General features: G+C 37.2%; 3 protein-coding genes across 4 annotated transcripts in view; all 3 read right to left on the reverse strand.

The window, feature by feature from the left end:
• Window positions 1-23555, reverse strand: part of LOC137408403 (F-box only protein 42-like) — a 41693-nt gene that overhangs the window by 12662 nt on the left and 5476 nt on the right. Inside the window, exons 2-5 of one of the 2 annotated variants that reach the window (XM_068094918.1) lie at window positions 21730-21966; window positions 18102-18205; window positions 9018-9178; window positions 115-214 (exon numbers count right to left, since the gene is read on the reverse strand). In XM_068094918.1, coding sequence (XP_067951019.1) covers window positions 115-214; window positions 9018-9178; window positions 18102-18205; window positions 21730-21966 — 602 coding nt within the window. The remainder of the gene's footprint in view (window positions 1-114; window positions 215-9017; window positions 9179-18101; window positions 18206-21729; window positions 21967-23555) is intronic. The other variant, XM_068094919.1, reaches the window with a different exon arrangement.
• LOC137408404 (Kruppel-like factor 18) lies at window positions 6722-7372 on the reverse strand (the record flags this gene model as incomplete). The annotated part of the gene is made up of 1 exon (XM_068094921.1): window positions 6722-7372. A coding segment is annotated over one exon (651 nt), but the record flags the coding sequence as incomplete, so codon positions are not given.
• Window positions 7653-8404, reverse strand: LOC137408638 (Kruppel-like factor 18; the record flags this gene model as incomplete). The annotated part of the gene is made up of 2 exons (XM_068095227.1): window positions 7653-7660; window positions 7786-8404. Coding segments are annotated over 2 exons (627 nt in total), but the record flags the coding sequence as incomplete, so codon positions are not given.

Below are 23555 nucleotides of genomic sequence, written 5' to 3' on the forward strand. Positions count from 1 at the left end.
GCATGTAGAATTGTGGACAAAAGTGGTAGCCAGATAAAAATATTTTACTCTTGATGCAAAATGAATCAGAGATGCTTCGTATATGCAGCCTTCATATATCCATAAGAAGCGTACCAGAGAAGCGCCGTAGCGGGGAAGTGGTCTCCGATCACTTCCTACAGTCAACTCTCTCCAGCTTTGTGTCGGCATATCTAATACCCACAATGCATCTGAACTAAAACAACAACATTAGTAAATAGTAAGACAAGACTTGATGTGTTTTATATTTCGATCCAGGAAACTGGGTAACCGTAAAGGATTATGTACTCCTTACAAAAAGACCATACCAAAAGTAGACAACTCCAGATTTAGCTATATAGTTATACTGTCCTGTGAGAGCTTGTCAAATAGAGCAGCCCACTTAATTTGAGAGCGCTACCCTCCGTAGCCACAGTTAGAGGGATAAAATATTACTTGCAATGCGTTTTGAACTCGTGACATTCAGCTATGCAGCCCAACACTCTAACACCTTAGCTAATCGCTCTCTATCCAAATTTTTTAGAATAGTTGTGCGCACGCGAGTCGTCCTGACTTAACTACAGGGTTACGTTTTGAAGACCCCGTCATTGAGTGATTCCATCGTTTAACGAAACTGCCTCCTTCGAGCCTCATTTGCAGACGTACAGGCCATTTACATCGTATCGTACTTCACCTTTTCCCTTTCTCTACTTTCTATCAGCTTTTTAATAATAAGTGTAAACTTTAACAATTGAATTTAATTTTAACCTTTTCTTCACATAGTTTATGTGTGTGCACAAGCATGTAAACAAATGTTAAACTATCCTGGAGTATATTGCAGCAAATCTTACATATTTTTACCTATTCTCAAGTTTAATTTTTTGGCTATTTTCCTTTCATTTAGCATTTTTATGTGTGTCTTTTTTATAATGCTTTGACTATGGCAGATATTAACCTAAGACCCAGTATCATACATGTCTAAACGCAATGTCATTGCTAGTGTAATAGCTATTCATTCATGGTTACTTTACTTTTACTTTAATGGTTTTAAAAAATAAATTTTCTTTTTATTTAGCTTCTTTAAGCATATCTACATATACATGTATATGTATAAAAAAAATTGTTGTCTCACCCCGGTTAACCCGTATGGGTGGTAGTTTCTGCTCTGACTCGGGTCTCCTACCAGAGACCTGGGAGTTTGAGCACTCGCCTCAAGATCTTAGCTGTTCCCAATAGCACACTTTTCTGCAACTCACCTGAGTTGATTGTTGTTGGTATTTAGGCAAGCCACATTTTATGCGCCGGTGTTATTGCGCCCAGTGCCCCAATGACTTCTGGGATTACAGTTGTTCTTACATTCCAGCATTTTTCAATCTCTTCTCCAAGAGGGAGATATTTCTCTACCTTTTCTTTTTCTTTGCTGGCTATATTGTAGTCACTGGGTACTGCTATATCTATTATAGTAGCTCTCTTGTTCTCCTTGTCCACCACCACTATATCTGGTTGGTTTGCCAGGACATGCTTGTCAGTCCGGATGTAGACGTCCCAGAGGATCTTAGCTCGATCATTTTCATTGACCTTACCGTATATATATATATATATATATATATATATACATATATATATACATATATATATACATATATATATATATATATACATATATATATATATATACTAGATATACCAACCATAAGGCTTCCTTCAACCATACATCAAAAAGGAATGCCACAGAGCTAAGTAAATATATATGGCAACTAAAGGATAGCGGACTAGACCACAACATCAAATGGTCAATCTTAAAAACTGCAAGACCTTATAGCCCTATCACTAAGAAATGTGAACTCTGTATATGGGAGAAGTATTACATAATATGCAAGCCTCAATTAGCCACCTTAAATAAGCGCAACGAAATGCTATCCAGTTGCCGTCATGCCAATAAATTCCTGCTAAGAAACAGTGTCACTTAAGACTAGCTTTTAGCTCTTATACAGCTTTACTGCTAGTGGAATATTTATTATTTTTAACATTTTATCTGAAGAGTGCAAGCCTACCGCACGAAACTTTAAGTAATAAAATGTTTTAACTAAACTTGTAGTTTTTTAGCACACATAGTTTTATATCAGCTCTGTTTTTACTCTAAACATTGAGCACTCTTTTTACTAATGTGTATGAATATAACTTTTATAAATATATATACATATATATATATATACATATATATATATATATATATATACATATATATATATAAATCTACATACATCTACTATATAAACGGCAATCGTTGTCTGTCTATATATCTGTCTGTCCGCTTTATAGAGTACCGTACCTTTCGGACTAGTAGCCGCTACTAGATACCTAGGGCGCATTAATGAGAATCTCCGGTTCGAGCGCCTCGATACATAACCTATTCATCGTTTGCCGTTTTTGCACAAAAATGACGTAATAATTACAACTCATGTACTTTCTTTTAGCTTCATGACACGCGATGCTTTTTGTCCTCGACGTATTAGGGCTGATTCGTTTTCAGCAAAACGATAACGACAATAGACTCTCTCGATATTAGAATTAGGCGATTAAATTTTATTAACTCTATGAAACACGATGCCGTTTTTGTGAACCTCTATTTCTGGCTTTTCTTAAGGTTCAATTGCTAAATCACTGTTAAGGTCACTACTTTTCACGCGGATAATTGTATTATCACGAGTAGGAATAACATCTAGATTCTCTCACCTTCGATAAGACAAAGACACTACAATATTTTATTTTTGCATAACATATCGCCGTACCAGTATCGTCGTATTCAGAGTTTTGATAGATAGCTGTTGGTGGAACAGTAACTTTTTATACACACACTTCTATGCAAGAGTTGTTATTAATTCAACATATTCATGAATTTTATTTAGTTTTCTCAGTTCGTATTAATTGTATCATTACCGAATCATCTCATATTGTAATTGTAGCAAAATAGACTCAATTTAGCTATTACTTACTAATTATTTCACTGTTACATCTAAACCTTTTTATAGTCGCTTAAAGTTGTTTGACAAAGTAAGTTTGAAAACCTTTCGAGTTGTTTTATGTAAAATGGCAAATGTTGTTATATGTTAAATACAAATCAATTTTCTGTTCTTATTTTTCTTCAAGTTTTTTTTATTACCCGGGCAACGCTGGGTTGTACAACTAGATGTATTAGCTTACACATCTTTCCTGTTAAACCTAACCAGTTATTTTTTCGTAATTAATTTCACATTTTACAACAAACATTTGTAAGATTACTGTAAGATTTATCGTGTAAGATTGCAAGTATCAGTTATTCTCCACTCTCTTATATTTACATACATTTACATACTTTGAGAAATATATATATAGATATATAAATTTAAATTCTCTTATTACATTTATAAACTTCTTATGACTTTTGAAGTTTATAATATAAGTTTGTTAAAGTTTGTTTCATCGTTGTTATTATTTCAACTTGCATTCTTTTATACATAAATTGAGTATCGTGTTTGAAGTTTAAACATTATTCATTTTCCTATCACTGTTATTATTACTTGAGTAGTTTCCAATCTTTATTATTAATACTATTCTTTTATTCAACCATTTTTGGCAGACATTGTTCTAATAAAATTTCAACTACAAAATACTATGATATTCTGTCATATTTTTAAGTATCGTCGTATTCAAAGAATTGATGGATAGTTTCTGGTGGGACAGTAACCTTTTTATACCCACACTTTTTTATGCAAGAATTGCTACTATTAATTCAACATATTCATGAATTTTATTTTGTTTTCTCAGTTTGTATTAATTGTATCATTACCGTATCATCTTTCATTGTAATTGTTGCAAAACCGACTTAATATAGGTATTACTTGCTAATTATTTTAAATTTACATCTAATCCCTTTTACAATTGTTTGATTTTTTTAATTTATTAGACTGGCAGAAAACCTTATCCTCATGATATGAAGTTTGAAAGTTACAGCTGTTTGACAAAGTTTGATAAACTTTACAGTTGCTTTTATTTTCTCTCAAATTATTTATTTATTCAATTATTATTTATCACAAAACACTTTTCTCATAATAGGTTACCTATGAGGTTACCTACCTAGGTTTTCTCATGTTACTTATGTAGTTTGAATGTTAGAATGGCGAATGTTGTTATATATGTTAAATACAAATAGATTTTTTGTGCAAAGACTTTTTTACTACCCGGGCAACGGCGGGTAGCACAGCTAGGCTTGAGGCCGTGGCGTCACTCGGGGATGCGCGGGAGATTTTTTTCGCCCCGAGTACAGTGAGAGTCTCCAGGCACGGCTTTCCGGATGAATGTGTTGGCGAGTGCGAGGCGATTGTGTGCTAGGCGATTGATTGCGAGAGCAAGGCGATTGGTTGCGAGTGCAAGGTGATTGATTGCAAGACGAGTGCGAAGCGATTGAGTGCGAGGTGATTGATTGCGAAGCGAGTGGGAGGTGATTGCAAGGCGAGTGCGAGGCGATTGATTGCGAGGCGATTGATTGCGAGGAGAGTGCAAGGCAATTGATTGCGAGATGGGTGCAGGCCGATTGATTGCAAGGCCATTGATTGCGATGCGATTGATTGCGAGTGCGATGCGATTGATTGCGAGTGCAAGAGCGCGATTGTCAACTGCTCGGCGGGTAAAGACTGGTCAGCCGAGGCGAGGGCTCAGCGGCAGAAGTGCGCGATCGTCAACTGCAAATATAGACGGGTATCATAATAATGATAATGAATATGATATGAATGGATAATGAACGGATGCATGAATCTAGAATATTTACTAGATTTTACACACATCTAACTGTAAGACACATTACAGGTTTCCATTGTTCTCCCCAACATTGACATGTATATGTGCATGCATACCCTGATCAGGACAATGATTTCAGTAGACTGCATATTTGGAGTTGTTTTACAGTATGAAAGACAACTCTCAATAAACCTTATGCTGCACATGAATCTGTTCCTGTAGGCGGGTAATGCAGCTAGTATATATATAAATGCCAAAGTCTTTCGTATGCCTTCTGTTGGCTTTTGTCTGTTTATGTATTCAGTTATAGCGATTAAAATCTAGTAATGAAAAATCTGCTTCGTAAAGGATTTGATCTCAGAACCTCCAGGTCTGAGGACCAGTTGTCTAAACCACTACACTATGATCGTTCAACTAAGCATAGCAATGAATGATTTGATGATATTCATTACATCGGTTAAAATACTCAGGCTTAAAGCTCTTGGGATTAGTAATTAGCACAGTTGATCGTTACGTGTAACTGAATGATCATTAAGATGGTTTCAAACACCGCTATTATTTTAGTAAATATTTACACTATTAGCGTACGAGGTAAGTTAATCTAACTCTTTAAGTAATTATTTTATTACCCGGTGAGTTGTTGGACATTCATCTAGTTTTTTAACATGCCACCAACAGTCCAAGTTATTAAGTTAGAACTCCAAGTTGTTAAGTTAGAACTCCGAGTTATTAAGTTAGAACTCCAAGTTGTTAAGTTAGAACTCCGAGTTGTTAAATTAGAACTCAAAGTTATTAAGTTAGAACTCCAAGTTGTTAAGTTAGAACTCCGAGTTATCAAGTTAGAACTCTGAGTTAAGTTAGAACTCCGAGTTGTTAAGTTAGAACTCCAAGTTATTAAGTTAGAACTCCAAGTTGTTAAGTTAGAACTCCGAGTTATCAAGTTAGAACTCTGAGTTAAGTTAGAACTCCGAGTTGTTAAGTTAGAACTCCAAGTTATTAAGTTAGAACTCCAAGTTGTTAAGTTAGAACTCCGAGTTATCAAGTTAGAACTCTGAGTTAAGTTAGAACTCCGAGTTATTAAGTTAGAACTCCGAGTTGTTAAGTTAGAACTCCGAGTTGTCAAGTTAGAACTCCGAGTTGTTAAGTTAGAACTCTGAGTTGTTAAGTTAGAACTCAGAGTTGTTAAGTAAGAACTCCGAGTTGTTAAGTTAGAACTCCGAGTTGTTAAGTTAGAACTCCGAGTTGTTAAGTTAGAACTCCAAGTTGTTAAGTTAGAACTCCGAGTTGTTAAGTTAGAACTCCGAGTTGTTAAGTTAGAACTCCGAGTTGTTAAGTTAGAACTCCGAGTTGTTAAGTTAGAACTCCGAGTTGTTAAGTTAGAACTCCGAGTTGTTAAGTTAGAACTCCGAGTTGTTAAGTTAGAACTCCAAGTTATTAAGTTAGAACTCCGAGTTGTTAAGTTAGAACTCCAAGTTGTTAAGTTAGAACTCCAAGTTATTAAGTTAGAACTCCAAGTTGTTAAGTTAGAACTCCGAGTTATCAAGTTAGAACTCTGAGTTAAGTTAGAACTCCGAGTTGTTAAGTTAGAACTCCAAGTTATTAAGTTAGAACTCCAAGTTGTTAAGTTAGAACTCCGAGTTATCAAGTTAGAACTCTGAGTTAAGTTAGAACTCCGAGTTGTTAAGTTAGAACTCCAAGTTATTAAGTTAGAACTCCAAGTTGTTAAGTTAGAACTCCGAGTTATCAAGTTAGAACTCTGAGTTAAGTTAGAACTCCGAGTTATTAAGTTAGAACTCCGAGTTGTTAAGTTAGAACTCCGAGTTGTTAAGTTAGAACTCCGAGTTGTTAAGTTAGAACTCCGAGTTGTTAAGTTAGAACTCCGAGTTATTAAGTTAGAACTCCGAGTTGTTAAGTTAGAACTCCGAGTTGTTAAGTTAGAACTCCGAGTTGTTAAGTTAGAACTCCGAGTTGTTAAGTTAGAACTCCGAGTTGTTAAGTTAGAACTCAGAGTTGTTAAGTTAGAACTCCGAGTTGTTAAGTTAGAACTCCGAGTTGTTAAGTTAGAACTCTGAGTTGTTAAGTTAGAACTCCGAGTTGTTAAGTTAGAACTCAGAGTTGTTAAGTTAGAACTCCGAGTTGTTAAGTTAGAACTCCGAGTTGTTAAGTTAGAACTCCGAGTTGTTAAGTTAGAACTCCAAGTTATTAAGTTAGAACTCCGAGTTGTTAAGTTAGAACTCTGAGTTGTTAAGTTAGAATTCCAAGTTGTTAAGTTAGAACTCCGAGTTGTTAAGTTAGAACTCCGAGTTGTTAAGTTAGAACTCCGAGTTGTTAAGTTAGAACTCCGAGTTGTTAAGTTAGAACTCCGAGTTGTTAAGTTAGAACTCCGAGTTGTTAAGTTAGAACTCCGAGTTGTTAAGTTAGAACTCCGAGTTGTTAAGTTAGAACTCCGAGTTGTTAAGTTAGAACTCCGAGTTGTTAAGTTAGAACTCCGAGTTGTTAAGTTAGAACTCCGAGTTGTTAAGTTAGAACTCCGAGTTGTTAAGTTAGAACTCCGAGTTGTTAAGTTAGAACTCCGAGTTGTTAAGTTAGAACTCCGAGTTGTTAAGTTAGAACTCCGAGTTGTTAAGTTAGAACTCCGAGTTGTTAAGTTAGAACTCCGAGTTGTTAAGTTAGAACTCCGAGTTGTTAAGTTAGAACTCCAAGTTGTTAAGTTAGAACTCCGAGTTGTTAAGTTAGAACTCCAAGTTATCAAGTTAGAACTCCGAGTTGTTAAGTTAGAACTCCGAGTTGTTAAGTTAGAACTCCGAGTTGTTAAGTTAGAACTCCGAGTTGTTAAGTTAGAACTCCAAGTTATTAAGTTAGAACTCCGAGTTGTTAAGTTAGAACTCTGAGTTGTTAAGTTAGAACTCCGAGTTGTTAAGTTAGAACTCCGAGTTGTTAAGTTAGAACTCCGAGTTGTTAAGTTAGAACTCCAAGTTGTTAAGTTAGAACTCCGAGTTGTTAAGTTAGAACTCCAAGTTATCAAGTTAGAACTCCGAGTTGTTAAGTTAGAACTCCGAGTTGTTAAGTTAGAACTCCGAGTTGTTAAGTTAGAACTCCGAGTTGTTAAGTTAGAACTCCAAGTTATTAAGTTAGAACTCCGAGTTGTTAAGTTAGAACTCCGAGTTGTTAAGTTAGAACTCCGAGTTGTTAAGTTAGAATTCCAAGTTGTTAAGTTAGAACTCCGAGTTGTTAAGTTAGAACTCCAAGTTATCAAGTTAGAACTCCGAGTTGTTAAGTTAGAACTCCGAGTTGTTAAGTTAGAACTCCAAGTTGTTAAGTTAGAACTCCGAGTTGTTAAGTTAGAACTCCGAGTTGTTAAGTTAGAACTCCGAGTTGTTAAGTTAGAACTCCGAGTTGTTAAGTTAGAACTCCAAGTTGTTAAGTTAGAACTCTGAGTTGTTAAGTTAGAACTCAGAGTTGTTAAGTTAGAACTCCAAGTTGTTAAGTTAGAACTCCGAGTTGTTAAGTTAGAACTCCAAGTTGTTAAGTTAGAACTCTGAGTTGTTAAGTTAGAACTCAGAGTTGTTAAGTTAGAACTCCAAGTTGTTAAGTTAGAACTCCGAGTTGTTAAGTTAGAACTCAGAGTTGTTAAGTTAGAACTCCAAGTTGTTAAGTTAGAACTCCGAGTTGTTAAGTTAGAACTCCGAGTTGTTAAGTTAGAACTCCGAGTTGTTAAGTTAGAATTCCCTGTGATTTCGAGTGCTTTATCGACACACCTGATAGTCTCTAACAGAGCAACAGACTGCCAAGTACTAATACTAACAGCTGCTAATATTTTTTATAATACATGTTATCAAAAAAACATATAAAGTTGTCTGCATGCGGAAAACACTTAAATGAGGTTCATGCGATCCGTAAGAAAAACCACAGTTATGGACCACTTCGCTTTTATATTTGTTTGTCAAGTCGCGACACCAAAGCCTGTACAATGTGTACCAAGTTGGTGATAGTAATTCGCAGTCGCGGATAGCGTGGTTTATTTATTTTCGTTTATGATAGTCGCTGCGGGATTAGTAATTGCTTCAAGCAAAAATAAAAAGGTTTCTTTGAGAAACATTAAAAAGAAAAATGAGAACACTGCATCACGGGGTATTCGTTGATGCAGACGCTGATGGGTTTTTGATAGACAAAAAACCAAAAACAAAATAGCCTGTGGCTCTGTTCATAGAATAGTAGTGTGGGAGACTCAATAGCTGCCTCACCTAGTGCCATGCTGCCGAGATCCACCAAAGACAACCAAGCTGTCAGACATCATGCAGGCAGCGTGTCCAGCAACAGGTGGTGGCCACGGATCAGAATTAACTGCTGTCCAAATATTTAGGTCAGTATCATAGAGATGCAGCTGATCAAAAAACTGAGCAGCCTGCAGAGAAAATATTAAGACTGAAGGCATTGCCTAGCAACATAACAAACATCACAATTAGCAACGCTTAAATTTATATGATCTCTAGAACTCTTTTATTTCTCCATTTTACATAATTTAGCAATAGAAATGCGTACACTTGCTAACCTACTACCTGAACACATGGTTTTGCTTACATACACTTGCTAACCTACTATCTGAACACATGGTTTTGCTTACATACACTTGCTAACCTACTACCTGAACACATGGTTTTGCTTACATACACTTGCTAACCTACTACCTGAACACATGGTTTTGCTTACATACACTTGCAACCTGAACACATGGTTTTGCTTACATACACTTGCTAACCTACTACCTGAACACGCGGTTTTGCTTACATACACTTGCTAACCTACTACCTGAACACACGGTTTTGCTTACATACACTTGCTAACCTACTACCTGAACACATGGTTTTGCTTACATACACTTGCTAACCTACTACCTGAACACATGGTTTTGCTTACATACACTTGCAACCTGAACACATGGTTTTGCTTACATACACTTGCTACCTACTAGCTGAACACATGGTTTTGCTTACATACACTTGCTAACCTACTACCTGAACACATGGTTTTGCTTACATACACTTGCTACCTACTACCTGAACACATGGTTTTGCTTACATACACTTGCTACCTACTAGCTGAACACATGGTTTTGCTTACATACACTTGCTAACCTGCTACCTGAACACATGGTTTTGCTTACATACACTTGCTACCTACTACCTGAACACATGGTTTTGCTTACATACACTTGCTACCTACTACCTGAACACATGGTTTTGCTTACATACACTTGCTAACCTACTACCTGAACACATGGTTTTGCTTACATACACTTGCTACCTACTACCTGAACACATGGTTTGCTTACATACACTTGCTACCTACTAGCTGAACACATGGTTTTGCTTACAGACACTTGCTAACCTACTACCTGAACACGCGGTTTTGCTTACATACACTTGCTAACCTACTACCTGAACACATGGTTTTGCTTACATACACTTGCTAACCTACTACCTGAACACATGGTTTTGCTTACATACACTTGCTACCTACTACCTGAACACATGGTTTTGCTTGCATACACTTGCTACCTACTACCTGAACACATGGTTTTGCTTACATACACTTGCTAACCTACTACCTGAACACATGGTTTTGCTTACATACACTTGCTAACCTACTACCTGAACACATGGTTTTGCTTACATACACTTGCTAACCTACTACAGGTATAGTTTCCTGATTTTACAAATTAGCGTAACAGCTATTTGGCTTTTGACAGAAACCTCTAACACTTCAGGTGTCTGTTTTTTACATATTCATTGAAAATGACAGTTTTATGTAATAAAAATACTATTATATTATATATCTAATAATTAGCAGACAATATTAGCCAGTATCAGATGATTTGATGCCAATAGTATTACCATAAATATTATTATGAAATACAACTCAAATGTTCACAGCTTGTTTCTGCGATAGTATTACAGGTTTCATATCCTGCGTAAAGTATGCCCAGAATATTTGTATTTATTCTTCCACACATACGTGTATGACAAACATCGCTTTTTGTATTCTGTGACACCAACATACTACATCCACGATCCTATGTTTCAGTTTATGAACTTTCTGTTACTACAACCTACAATCCACTATCTTGACTCCTTCGCAATACTATTAGATTACCGACTTTGTTCAACTCACTTAATAACTCCTGATTTCTGTCTTAAAAGTTTTGTTTTTGACATGAAAAACATTATTTGGTTGATGATTAATAACACCAATGAAAGTTACACATACAACTAACAATGTTTACAAGGTCAAACTCTTGAGTTACTTGAGTTACACACACAACATATTCCACCTGACCCACATCACCTGCCCCAGATCACACCACCCGCCCCACATCACATCACCTGCCCCACATCACACCACCTGCCCCACATCACACCACCTGCCCCACATCGCATCACCTGCCCCACATCACACCACCTGCCCCACATCACATCACCTGCCCCACATCACATCACCTGCCCCACATCACACCACCTGCCCCACATCACATCACCTGCCCCACATCACATCACCTGCCCCACATCACACCACCTGCCACATATCACATCACCTGCCCCACATCACACCACCTGCCCCACATCACATCACCTGCCCCACACATCACCTGCCCCACACATCACCTGCCCCACATCACATCACCTGCCCCACATCACACCACCTGCCCCACATCACATCACCTGCCCCACATCACACCACCTGCCCCACATCACATCACCTGCCCCACACATCACCTGCCCCACACATCACCTGCCCCACATCACATCACCTGCCCCACATCACACCACCTGCCCCACATCACATCACCTGCCCCACACATCACCTGCCCCACATCACATCACCTGCCCCACATCACACCACCTGCCCCACATCACATCACCTGCCCCACATCACATCACATCACCTGCCCCACATCACCTGCCCCACATCACACCACCTGCCCCACATCACACCACCTGCCCCACATCACATCACCTGCCCCACATCACCTGGAACGGTTTCTTTGGTCCGTTCCCACGTAATGATAAATTGCTATAGATAACTCGAACTCAACACTGTTAACTCGAACTGTTTTTTGCCCAATGACTACCGAAACGGTTGTTATCGCTTTAGAAAATCACTTTATTTCAAGCCATAGAGGTAAACCTCAACTTTTTGTAATTCATAAGCGTCGTTATTACCACCATCGGCAAAATATTTTTGTCAACGAATTTTCTAAAGGTTTGGTGAAATTTGATTTGTACCAAACATCCGCTTAGCAATCGCCCTTTGGAAGCAAGGAAAGTGGTATTCGTTAAGAGCAACACTCCGAGGCAGTTCAATTAGAAGTTTTACGAGGTTTTACGGTACATTGTATATCACTCACGCTTTTTGAATGGATACTTATTGAACGTACATGTATTCTGTGTTTAGGTCAAACGATGAATAGTTTTCCGACGTTAATTACATGTTGAATCAACGTCGGAATGTTGAATGTTTAAAACGTCTTAAAAATTGTTGTAATTAAACGTATACGTTGTCTTAGCTAAAAAAAACTATTCATCGTTTGACCTAAACACAGAATACGTGTGTACATTCAATAAGTATCCATTCAAAAAGCGTGAGTGATACACAATGTACCGTAAAACCTCGTAAAACTTCTAATTGAATTGCCTCGGAGTGTTGCTCTTAACGAATCCCAGGTAAAGTGAGGTAATCTTTGCATAAACTTCAAGAAAAATCGGCAAAATTGATCGTGGGTAAAACGCTCAAAAGAAAAAGATGTCTTTTCTTTTGAGCATTTCAACAACGATCAAGTTTGGCCAATGTCAATCTAAAAAACGTCCTGGCAATAACCTCACCTCAAACAACAAACCAATCTCAAGTGATAGAAAAATCTCTATAATTTTTGATAAAAACGTTTTAAACTTTACATTAGAAGCATTTAATTTGAAACAAGCCATTTGTGCTTTTGATTTATATTATAGTTTGTATATGTACATGTATCTACTAATAAATAAGTAAATACATGGACTTGTGACAGTGCTCTGATAACTTGAACGCCCTGATAATTCGAACACTTTCGCTCGGTCCCATGAAGTTCGAGTTATCCATGTTGGACTGTACATTCAGCCTAATAAACATCGCCATGTGATCCCTTATAAAATAGCCTTGCTGAATTCTACTCTGTAGCAGTCGATGAATCAAACAGTCCACAGTTTCATTTTCTACAAAGTCTGCCATACTAAACAACTGTATACTGGTTCAGTCCATGAAATTATCACCCTATAGCCAAAACCAGAATGGCTTCACTCTTCACCTTGACCAACAAACCCTTGACCAACCCTTGACCAACAAACCGAGATGAACACTGACACTATGAATAACATGAAAAACTACAAATCCTCGTAACTTACTAACAATTATTAATAATAATAATAGAATATATTCCACTATACAAAATGCAGCTACGGCTGAGTGAGTCTAATTACAGATGCAAAAATCAAAAGTTCCAGAATGAGTACTACCATTTCTGGCAGTAGAGTACAGTGCACCCTCGAGATACGATTACCCTGATATACGATTTTTTCACCTAACGAAGTCGAACACTGTGATATCTTCACCTCGCTATACGAGTTTTATTTCACCATACGAATTTGAGAAAAGTTTCGCCCGAGTTAAAATTTGGCCGTCGGTGTGCTCATAACACACGTCGAAATAAAAAAGACACCAAAATATAGTTTGCCGAAAACATTCTTACAACGTTTAGAAGAGACACGATGATCGACTTATCTCATGTCCGCGTAGAAAATTTCGTGTAAAATACGCAAGCGAGAGCAAATATTCATTTGTAGCGTTATTATAGCTTTTACTATAAACTTTTAAGTCAGCATACGTATATAACTACAAGTATCTACATTTAATTCGTTATCTAAGGAATCTGAGACCGATACAAACGTTACAAAACGAAGGAAAAATTATTTCTATGTCAACAAAGTTGGATGTCGTAAATAAGAAGGGACACGTATTATTAACATTGTCAAGGAATATGATCGCAACCAATCAGCATTTGCAATTATTATTAAAACAAGAACTCCATTAAAGCAAGCACAAGACCACAAGAAAGAGCTTCCGGCAGAAGATTTGAATGAGCTAGATTATGCACGCGATCAGCATTTAAAAGGAGCAACCATTTAGTAAAGGCGAGGATGTAGAAGATACAGAAAACCCCACATTCGCAGAAACATTTCAAGTGTTTAATTTACTGATGTGGACTGGTACATTAAAACAATGCATGTATAATATATATTATTTATCTCTTGTGTGGCATGTTTTTCATATTTTATTCATTTTATTTGTTTCCTTTTGATTTTATGTTTTATTTTCTTGCTTATCCATGTCTTTGCATATGGGCTTGTTATCTTCTACGTGAATACAATTCATCGTATGTATGTATGTAACTCATATAACTAGCTACTCAAGATAGTTGACGCATCCACATTACTTTCTGAAACTTGCTAAAACCCTGTCCCCCCTAGGGTATAAATACGTACAAACTTTGTATGTATAGGTACATTGATTCTTGTGCACATTTCATACAAGACAAACTACTACCACATTCTCTGGATCCTTTTACAAGTGCTAGCTCGCAATTTTCTGCATTGCACCATCAATTTTTTCGTAGAAATAGAAAAATTGGACAGGAATGGACTTCTTTTAGCCTGCTAAAAAATTCCAATTCATTACGTTTTAAATTTATTTTCAAGTGTACAGCACCATAATTAGCATTGATACGTTTTTGCCTCCTCTCTGCTTTACTCGCTACATGTACCAGCTAAAGCCACGTTACTCCAAAGGTATGTACGTCCTGTATAGAAAATAAAATTGTCTTTTTCTTTTCGGTGTGCGAGAGGCCGCTTTCTATAACTGCATCGCTCGGCCTTACATGTTATATTTACATGTAGGTTGAAAAAGGTTTCAACCAGATAGGCTAAAGTGTATAGTGAAAGTGAAGATAGGAACTGCTGAAGGATAAAATTTCGTGATAAAAAGTTGAAATTCAGTAAAATAGTTCAAAATACATACTAAAACTTAGTTTTAAGTGTAGGTTTAGCAAGCTAAACTTACTTGAAGTAAATTCAAAGTTTATGTTATGCGTACCTTGTGAAGGCAAGAACTCCTTACCGTACGTACTGCATTTGGTACACACATTATAATTTTGCGTTTTATTGCGGATCATAACCATTAAAATACACTAAATACAATACAGTTACGGTAGGTAACTATAATTACTAAAGTTAACACACTATTTTGTTGCTAATTGTCAATATGTACACATTTTTATTAAAAAAAATTGACGATTTTTACCAGGGGGTGTTTGCATTGTATACTTACAATGGTCTCTATACCCCTACATACGATTTTTTCACCATACGATGTCAACCCTGGAAGGAATTAACATCGTATCTCGAGGGTGCACTGTAGTTGCCTTCTCTTGCATTGGTTTTATACAAATTGGTCACTTAACAATGAGCTGACTAAGCAGCTTTTAGCTTCTTTCAAATCTCATTACTTCACATTAGAGTTTTTAGACAGGCTTTTCAGTTGTCAACCATAACTGTGACAAAGCCTTTTGTGGAGCAAAGAATAGCAATCAACTATTGTGTAAAACCCAAATGCTCGTTATCAGAAAATTTAGAAATACTTCAGATAGTTTAAAAAGAGAAAGATTGAAAAAAGTGTGAGAAACTGGCAAACTTTAAGCAGTGTGAAATATTTTTTAACACAAGCAACTTTTTTGACTAAAATTAATTTATTTGTAGAATAGTTAATAACTGTTCACCATGCTTGGCAGCAGATTAATGACAAACACAAATTACTCTGAGTTCAATTCGCATACGATGTTATCTTTTTCCCAAACTCAAACTGTGGTTTGGACAGAGGGACACGATTCTTATTATCCTAAAGATTATAGCTAACATATAACACTTTATACTATAAGCAATCCATTGTTACCACTTTATTTCCTTTTTAAAGGACTATTGTATGCTATTGTAAAAGCTAGCTTAATAATAACGTAACAATCAAAACAGAATTAGCCTTAGTAACAAACTAGTTATGAATCTGTTGCTGTCGAACTATAAAATTGATGTCTATTCCATGCTGCTCTGTATCATACTACCACTTTATTTATAGATATATGTATTTAGAAATAGCCAGGGCCGTATCCTCCTATACTGCAGCTACTGCCATGGCAGTACCATTTTTTGAAGCTAAAAATTCCGGAATTCACGTCATTTTTGCTTGATTTTAACACTTCGGCTGGGGAAACGTCCAAAATGTTGTTTATCGGTTGCGTGGGGAAACGACATTAATGACGCTTTCGGTATACGTTTATAAAGCTGCCATCTACTAACAAAGGATATGAGTGCTAGTAAGTTTTAATATAATCAACAAGATATTAGTCGATAAATTACAATAGGAAACAATTACCCGAAAGGCGTTGCTTTGTGGTAAAAGCTAAAGAAATCGCGCCTCCTTGGAAAAGAATAAAAGTTGGAAAAACCAGTCAACATCGGCTCGACTTTCAAAATGGTAAAATAAAATATTATTTGATCCTGCAATCGCTAGTGATTTTTTGTGTGATCAGAATAAAAATAATTTAAATGATAGAAGTGATGTAAACTTTTAGACTTTTATTATACTTGGAATATACAGAGAAAAACGATCGTTATGGTAGCTCACACGGCAACGTTATAGCGTTGGACTCTACCGAAAGGAATGCTTCCAAGCATTTCATACAGAGACAGTTGTACATGGTTGTATTTTTTGTAGTAGTAGATATGTAGATGAATGCTTATATACAAAAGATTTTGGTCATAGAAATAAATTTAAGTTTGAGCTATGCATGTAACATGCATAGCTCAAACTTAAATCTACTACTACTTGCTCAGTATTATAGACTATAGTACAAGTGCGGTATTTTTAACATGGTGCTCTATTAACTTTACTTTTTAACTCTACAATATTATTCAATTAAATTATTTCATAGGAGACTACTCGTCTCCTACACCATTCAGCATTGTACCCGGTGATAATTCTACCTCATGCTAGCTGTGGCCAACCCCTTTAGCAGCTTTCATTCACATATATTTTTAATAAGCATTGTTAAAGACAATCTCAATAAACCGTTTTATATTTAGAAAACTGGATTATAATGTCAAATCTGCTGTTAGAACATGTGCCCCATTAGGAGCCAAGTTTGCTAGATTTGCACCATTTTGACTAATTATACTAAAACAATTTCCGGGGAGAGCCCCCGGACCTCTCCCCCCTCGACCGAGAGGCCGCTCGGCACTCGTCCCGGACTCTCCCTGCAGTACCATTTTCAAACAGGTGGATACAGCCCTGGAAATAGCACATGAGATATATTCCAATATAGCTGCACTATATGCAACTATATGAAATGCTGTGGGTATGCCAGAAAGTACCGAGCCGACAAGAATTTAAATGCAACATTGCATAAAAGTGGGCTGACGGAGGGTGATGTAGTTTAGACAACATTGCATAAAGTGGGCTGACAGAGGGTGATGTAGTTTAGACAACATTGCATAGAGTGGGTTGACGGAGGGTGATGTAGTTTAGACAACATTGCATAGAGTGGGCTGACGGAGGGTGATGTAGTTTAGACAACATTGAATAAAAGCGGGCTGACGGAAGAGGCTGACGGAGGGTGATGTAGTTTAGACATAAATTAAGAAATCAAAATTTTGTTGCTGTATAAAAGTCATAAAATTCTTATTTCACTGTAAAATATTTGACGTACTGAGAGCCCCCGGACCCCCCCCCCCCCTCTGACGTACTATACTAACCCTATAAATAACTAACTATAACAGAGGGGGGACCCCCGGACCCCCCCTCTGACGTACTATACTAACCCTTACTATGATATGAGCTGTGAAGCTGTGCCGTCTGAAGTCACAGTGAAAAGTTGAAATAAAAGATTGCTTTGTATGGGAGTTGAACACACAACATTCAGTTTAATAGGCAACCGCTAACAACTGCAGCGATAAACATCCGATCAGCATCTCAGAATGATTGTTCACATAGTTATTACTCCAAGATGATTTCTCTTGGCGCAATAGACTGCCAGGGTACTAGTTTATATATTTATTATTATTGTTACTATAATTATTGTTATTATAATTAAATCACAAATTAAAAAGAGTTGTTTGTTCTAAGAATATGCCTTCCAACTTAAAGTCAGCCCACATACTCCATTAAATACAGAAACTTTGCTGAAACATTACCTGGTGAAGTGGAAAGGGTGTAGGTTGACTCCAACCTCCAAATACTACCAACAGGTTCCTCCAAACATTCATACTAGCGCAGGCCTTAGGGGATGGATAGTTCCCTAAACAACGAAGAGGAACAATGGGAGAGAGAGAGTTTATTACCTTTTAGACAGAACTCTGTTACTGGTGATGATGGAGATATTAACATGTTGGTGGAGATGTTAACATGTTGGTGGAGATGTTAACATGTTGGTGGAGATGTTAAAGGTTGACTTGCAACAAAATTCACATTACAGTTATTTGGTATCAAAAGATTCACCATGTCTTGCTCTGTTGTGTTGTAGGTGCAAAATATGTGGAAATGTGATTACAAGCTCTTAAAAGCTAAAAAATGAACAGTTAATCGCAGCCACACGAGACCGCCGTAGTTTGAATTCTCTTTCCAAAACGACTCAGATGGGGCGTAGGCCTAGTTGTTACAATATGGTTTCTGTTTACACTTTCATGCAATCTCATTCGTCGAAATATTTTCACAAATATTCTTCACGCATTCAATAAAACCATGTCTATTGTTCTTACGCGTCTATTTTATCGTCATTGTAATGCTGTCACTTTTAGCACTGATATCTTATAACTTACCGTAAAAATTCGTTTAATTTTTTAACCTTAGCTCGAAGGAGTACATATCATTGTCTGATAATCATGACAAGCCTGTTGGTCACCTGTGATAATCGAAAAGTGTTGCAGAAATTACTTGCAAAGTATTGGGTCACATGATCAGATTCAGACTTGACGATTAGACCAAACCGAAACAAAACTGTAAAGTAGCGAGCATCTATATTTGATACGGGGTCTGCGGTAAAACCTAAAGTGTTTGTCATAAACTAGTGCTATGATAAGTTTTATATTGAGCTTTTTATTGGCCTTTCAATTCACGTGAGAACATCACGTGACAAGACAATACCCAAATGTAATGACTACGTCAGAGAAATACACAGATTCCAATCTACAGCGGCTTTTTGCTTTTGAGCTTTTAAGAGCTTGTAATCACATTTCCGCATATTTGGCACCTACAACACAACAGAGTAAGACATGGTGAATCTTTTGATACCAAGTAACGGTAATGTGAATTTTGTTGCAAGTCAACCTTTAAAGGTTGACTTGCAACAAAGACGTACTCAACTCGACCTGGTTATTGTTTTGACATGTGATGTTATCACGTGAATTAAAAGGCCAATAAAAGGCTCAATTAAACTTATCGTAGCACTAGTTTATGACAAACACTTTGGGTTTTACCGCAGACCCTGTATCAAATATAGATGCTCGCTACTTTACAGTTTTGTTTCGGCTTGGTCTAATCATCTAGTCGTAATCTGATCGTGTGACCCATAATTCCGGCCAAATGATGTGAACAATTTCTGCAACATTTTTCGACTCTCACAGGTGACCAACAGGCTCCTCGTGTTTATCAGAGGAAGATATGCACTCCTTCGAGCTAAGGTTAAAAAATTAAACAAATTTTTAGGCTAGGTTTTGAGATATCAGTCCTCAAAGTGACAGCATTACAATGATGAGGAAATATACACGTAAGGACAATAGACAAGGTTTTATTGAGTGCGTGATGTATATTTGTAAAAACATTTCGACGAATGAGATTACGTATAAGTGTAAACAGAAGCACACCGTGTTCAACTACATCCCATTTGAGTCGTCTTGGTAAAAGATTCCAATCTACAGCGTTTTCATGATGGCTGTGATTAACTGTTCGTTTTTGAGCTTTTAAGAGCTTGTAATCACATTTCCACATATTTTGCACCTACAACACAGCAGAGCAAGACATGGTGAACACTTTGATACCGAATAGCTGTAATGTGAATTTTGTTGCAAGTCAACCTTTAAATTTTGAAAATTATACAAAAATGTTGTTTCCATTGGATCAGCCTTCGCAGTTGCTAAGGAACACAGCAATAACAAACATGAGCATAAAAAAATTTCAAAATTCTGAGCCTGAATTTTCAAAATCATTACTTAAAGCATTGGATTTGTAAATCCATCCTTCCCCTTCCCAGTAACATTGTAAATCCATCCTTCCCCTTCCCAGTAACATTGTAAATCCATCCTTCCCCTTCCCAGTAACATTGTAAATCTATCCTTCCCCTTCCTACTAACATTGTAAATCCATCTTTCCCTTTCCCAGTAACATTGTAAATCCATCCTTCCCCTTCCCAGTAACATTGTAAATCCATCCTTCCCTTCCCAGTAACATTGCAAATCCATCCTTCCCTTCCCAGTAACATTGTAAATCCATCCTTCCCTTCCCAGTAACATTGTAAATCCATCCTTCCCTTTCCCAGTAACATTGCAAATCCATCCTTCCCTTCCCAGTAACATTGTAAATCCATCCTTCCCTTCCCAGTAACATTGTAAATCCATCCTTCCCTTTCCCAGTAACATTGTAAATCCATCCTTCCTCTTCCCAGTAACATTGTAAATCCATCCTTCCCCTTCCCAGTAACATTGTAAATCCATCCTTCCCTTCCCAGTAACATTGCAAATCCATCCTTCCCTTCCCAGTAACATTGTAAATCCATCCTTCCTCTTCCCAGTAACATTGTAAATCCATCCTTCCCCTTCCCAGTAACATTGCAAATCTATCCTTCCCCTTCCTACTAACATTGTAAATCCATCTTTCCCTTTCCCAGTAACATTGTAAATCCATCCTTCCCCTTCCCAGTAACATTGTAAATCCATCCTTCCCCTTCCCAGTAACATTGTAAATCTATCCTTCCCCTTCCTACTAACATTGTAAATCCATCTTTCCCTTTCCCAGTAACATTGTAAATCCATCCTTCCCCTTCCCAGTAACATTGTAAATCCATCTTTCCCTTTCCCAGTAACATTGTAAATCCATCCTTCCCCTTCCCAGTAACATTGCAAATCTATCCTTCCCTTCCCAGTAACATTGTAAATCCATCCTTCCCCTTCCCAGTAACATTGTAAATCCATCCTTCCCCTTCCCAGTAACATGTAAATCCATCCTTCCCCTTCCCAGTAACATTGTAAATCCATCCTTCCCCTTCCCAGTAACATTTTAAATCCATCCTTCCCCTTCCCAGTAACATTGTAAATCCATCCTTCCCCTTCCCAGTAACATTGTAAATCTATCCTTCCCCTTCCTAGTAACATTGTAAATCCATCCTTCCCTTTCCCAGTAACATTGTAAATCCATCCTTCCCCTTCCCAGTAACATTGTTAATCCACCCTTCCCAGTAACATTGTAAATCCATCCTTCCCCTTCGCAGTAACATTGTAAATCCATCCTTCTCCTTCCCAGTAACATTGCAAATCCATCCTTCCCTTCCCAGTAACATTGTAAATCCATCCTTCCTCTTCCCAGTAACATTGTAAATCCATCCTTCCCCTTCCCAGTAACGTTGTAAATCCATCCTTCCCCTTCCCAGTAACATTGTAAATCCATCCTTCCCCTTCCCAGTAACATTTGTAAATCCATCCTTCCCTTCCCAGTAACACTGTAAATCCATCCTTCCTCTTCCCAGTAAAATTGTCTAGTCAAGTAGGGAGCAACGGCCTTTGTCTTCTACTCTCCACTCATCGACCTCTAAAACTATGATTTAAATCATACCACTTGCCATTGGCCGCATCCATTGTTTGCTAGAGAGGTCAAGCTTCCAGAGATCATTGAACGTTGTATTAGAAGCCGTGCATCCTCCAAAGACATAGAGGGAGCCGTTAGAATACACAGCAGAGTGTGAATATCTCTCAGAAATCAGTGGCCCTGGAGCCTTCTGGAAACATTCCCACCTGACGCTGCCTCTCCTTAGACAGGCATGGAAAGTCTTATTAGCCCTTCGAGACACACCTGTGTAGTTGGGAGAAATGGCTGGCCATATATATGTTTTTATTATCGCTAGAGACTTTCTAGCTTTGCAAAGAATAATAAAGAACAAGCACTCAATACACTAAGTGTAGATTGATGAACACCGGGGGTTGGGGGTGGTGCAAGTCCCCAACTGGGTTCGGGGCAGGGCCCCAAAGCTCTGGTCCTTTTAAGCATTAACAACCCTTAAAGTATGCATAAATGCAATCAATGGTAAGCATCAAAATATACATAAATATATTGCTTATGGTTCAGGGTAGGCAAAACTTTTTCTTTATCCAACGAATAATAATAAAACTACGATATAAAACTCATGACACTACAGATTTCTGTGAGGGACATTGACAGAACAAGAGCTATTACTTTTTTATTGCAATAGCTCTTGTTCTGTCAATATGTCCATGGCAGAAATCTTTTACAACCGATTCTGCATCTATTTCAACATCTTTATATATGTGTAATATTAGAAGATAATTTACATGAGCCTGTCTCATCGCGCTCTTCATCGATTTTTTGATTCGGTTATGTTATGATAAGGAAATTGCAAGTTTGGGGGTATTTTTTAGTTTTCACACCCTCTGCTATAAGCAATAAAGTTCAGTTTCCAAGTCTTAACAATGTCTCACAAGATCATTCATTTGGCGAGACCACCACGGAGATGATATAGAACGCTAGTTGCTAATAAGTTAGTTGTTATAAATTCCAAGTGAATGAGCTTAGACTGCAATTCTTAGTACTTAGCCGCCAAAAATCACTGAAAAGTTGGGGCGGCTCAGCCAGCCCAGGGAATACGGGCTTGGTTCCGGAAATCAATTCCAACCAAAGTTGGGAAAGCATGCCATTAGCTTCAAAACCTTGTGATGATGTCACTAATCATAAACTTAATGACCAGAATGAAAGGGTTTTAAGCTACTAACATGTGTCAGTAACTTCTGTTGTAATAGATTTTCAGAACTGCGAGTTTTAGTTTCCGAGAAATTTTAAAAACTGAACTGAAATAATTACAGAACACTAACTGCAATGACCCCATAGTTATTGTTATCACTCTACAATAACTACGGTACAATAACTACGGTAAAATAACTACAGTACAATAACTACGGTACAATAACTACGGTACAATAACTACGGTACAATAACTACGGTACAATAACTACGGTACAATAACTTTGGTACAATAACTACGGTACAATAACTACGGTACAATAACTACGGTACAATAACTACGGTACAATAACTACGGTACAATAACTTTGGTACAATAACTACGGTACAATAACTACGGTACAATAACTACGGTACAATAACTACGGTACAATAACTACGGAGCAATAACTACGGTACAATAACTACGGTACAATAACTACGGTACAATAACTACGGTACAATAACTACGGTACAATAACTACGGTACAATAACTTTGGTACAATAACTACGGTACAATAACTACGGTACAATAACTACGGTACAATAACTACGGTACAATAACTACGGTACAATAACTACGGTACAATAACTACAGTACAATAACTTTGGTATAATAACTATGGTACAATAAGTACGGTACAAT

The sequence above is a fragment of the Watersipora subatra genome, chromosome 11 (assembly GCF_963576615.1).
Source record: "Watersipora subatra chromosome 11, tzWatSuba1.1, whole genome shotgun sequence".
Lineage (NCBI taxonomy): Eukaryota > Metazoa > Bryozoa > Gymnolaemata > Cheilostomatida > Watersiporidae > Watersipora > Watersipora subatra.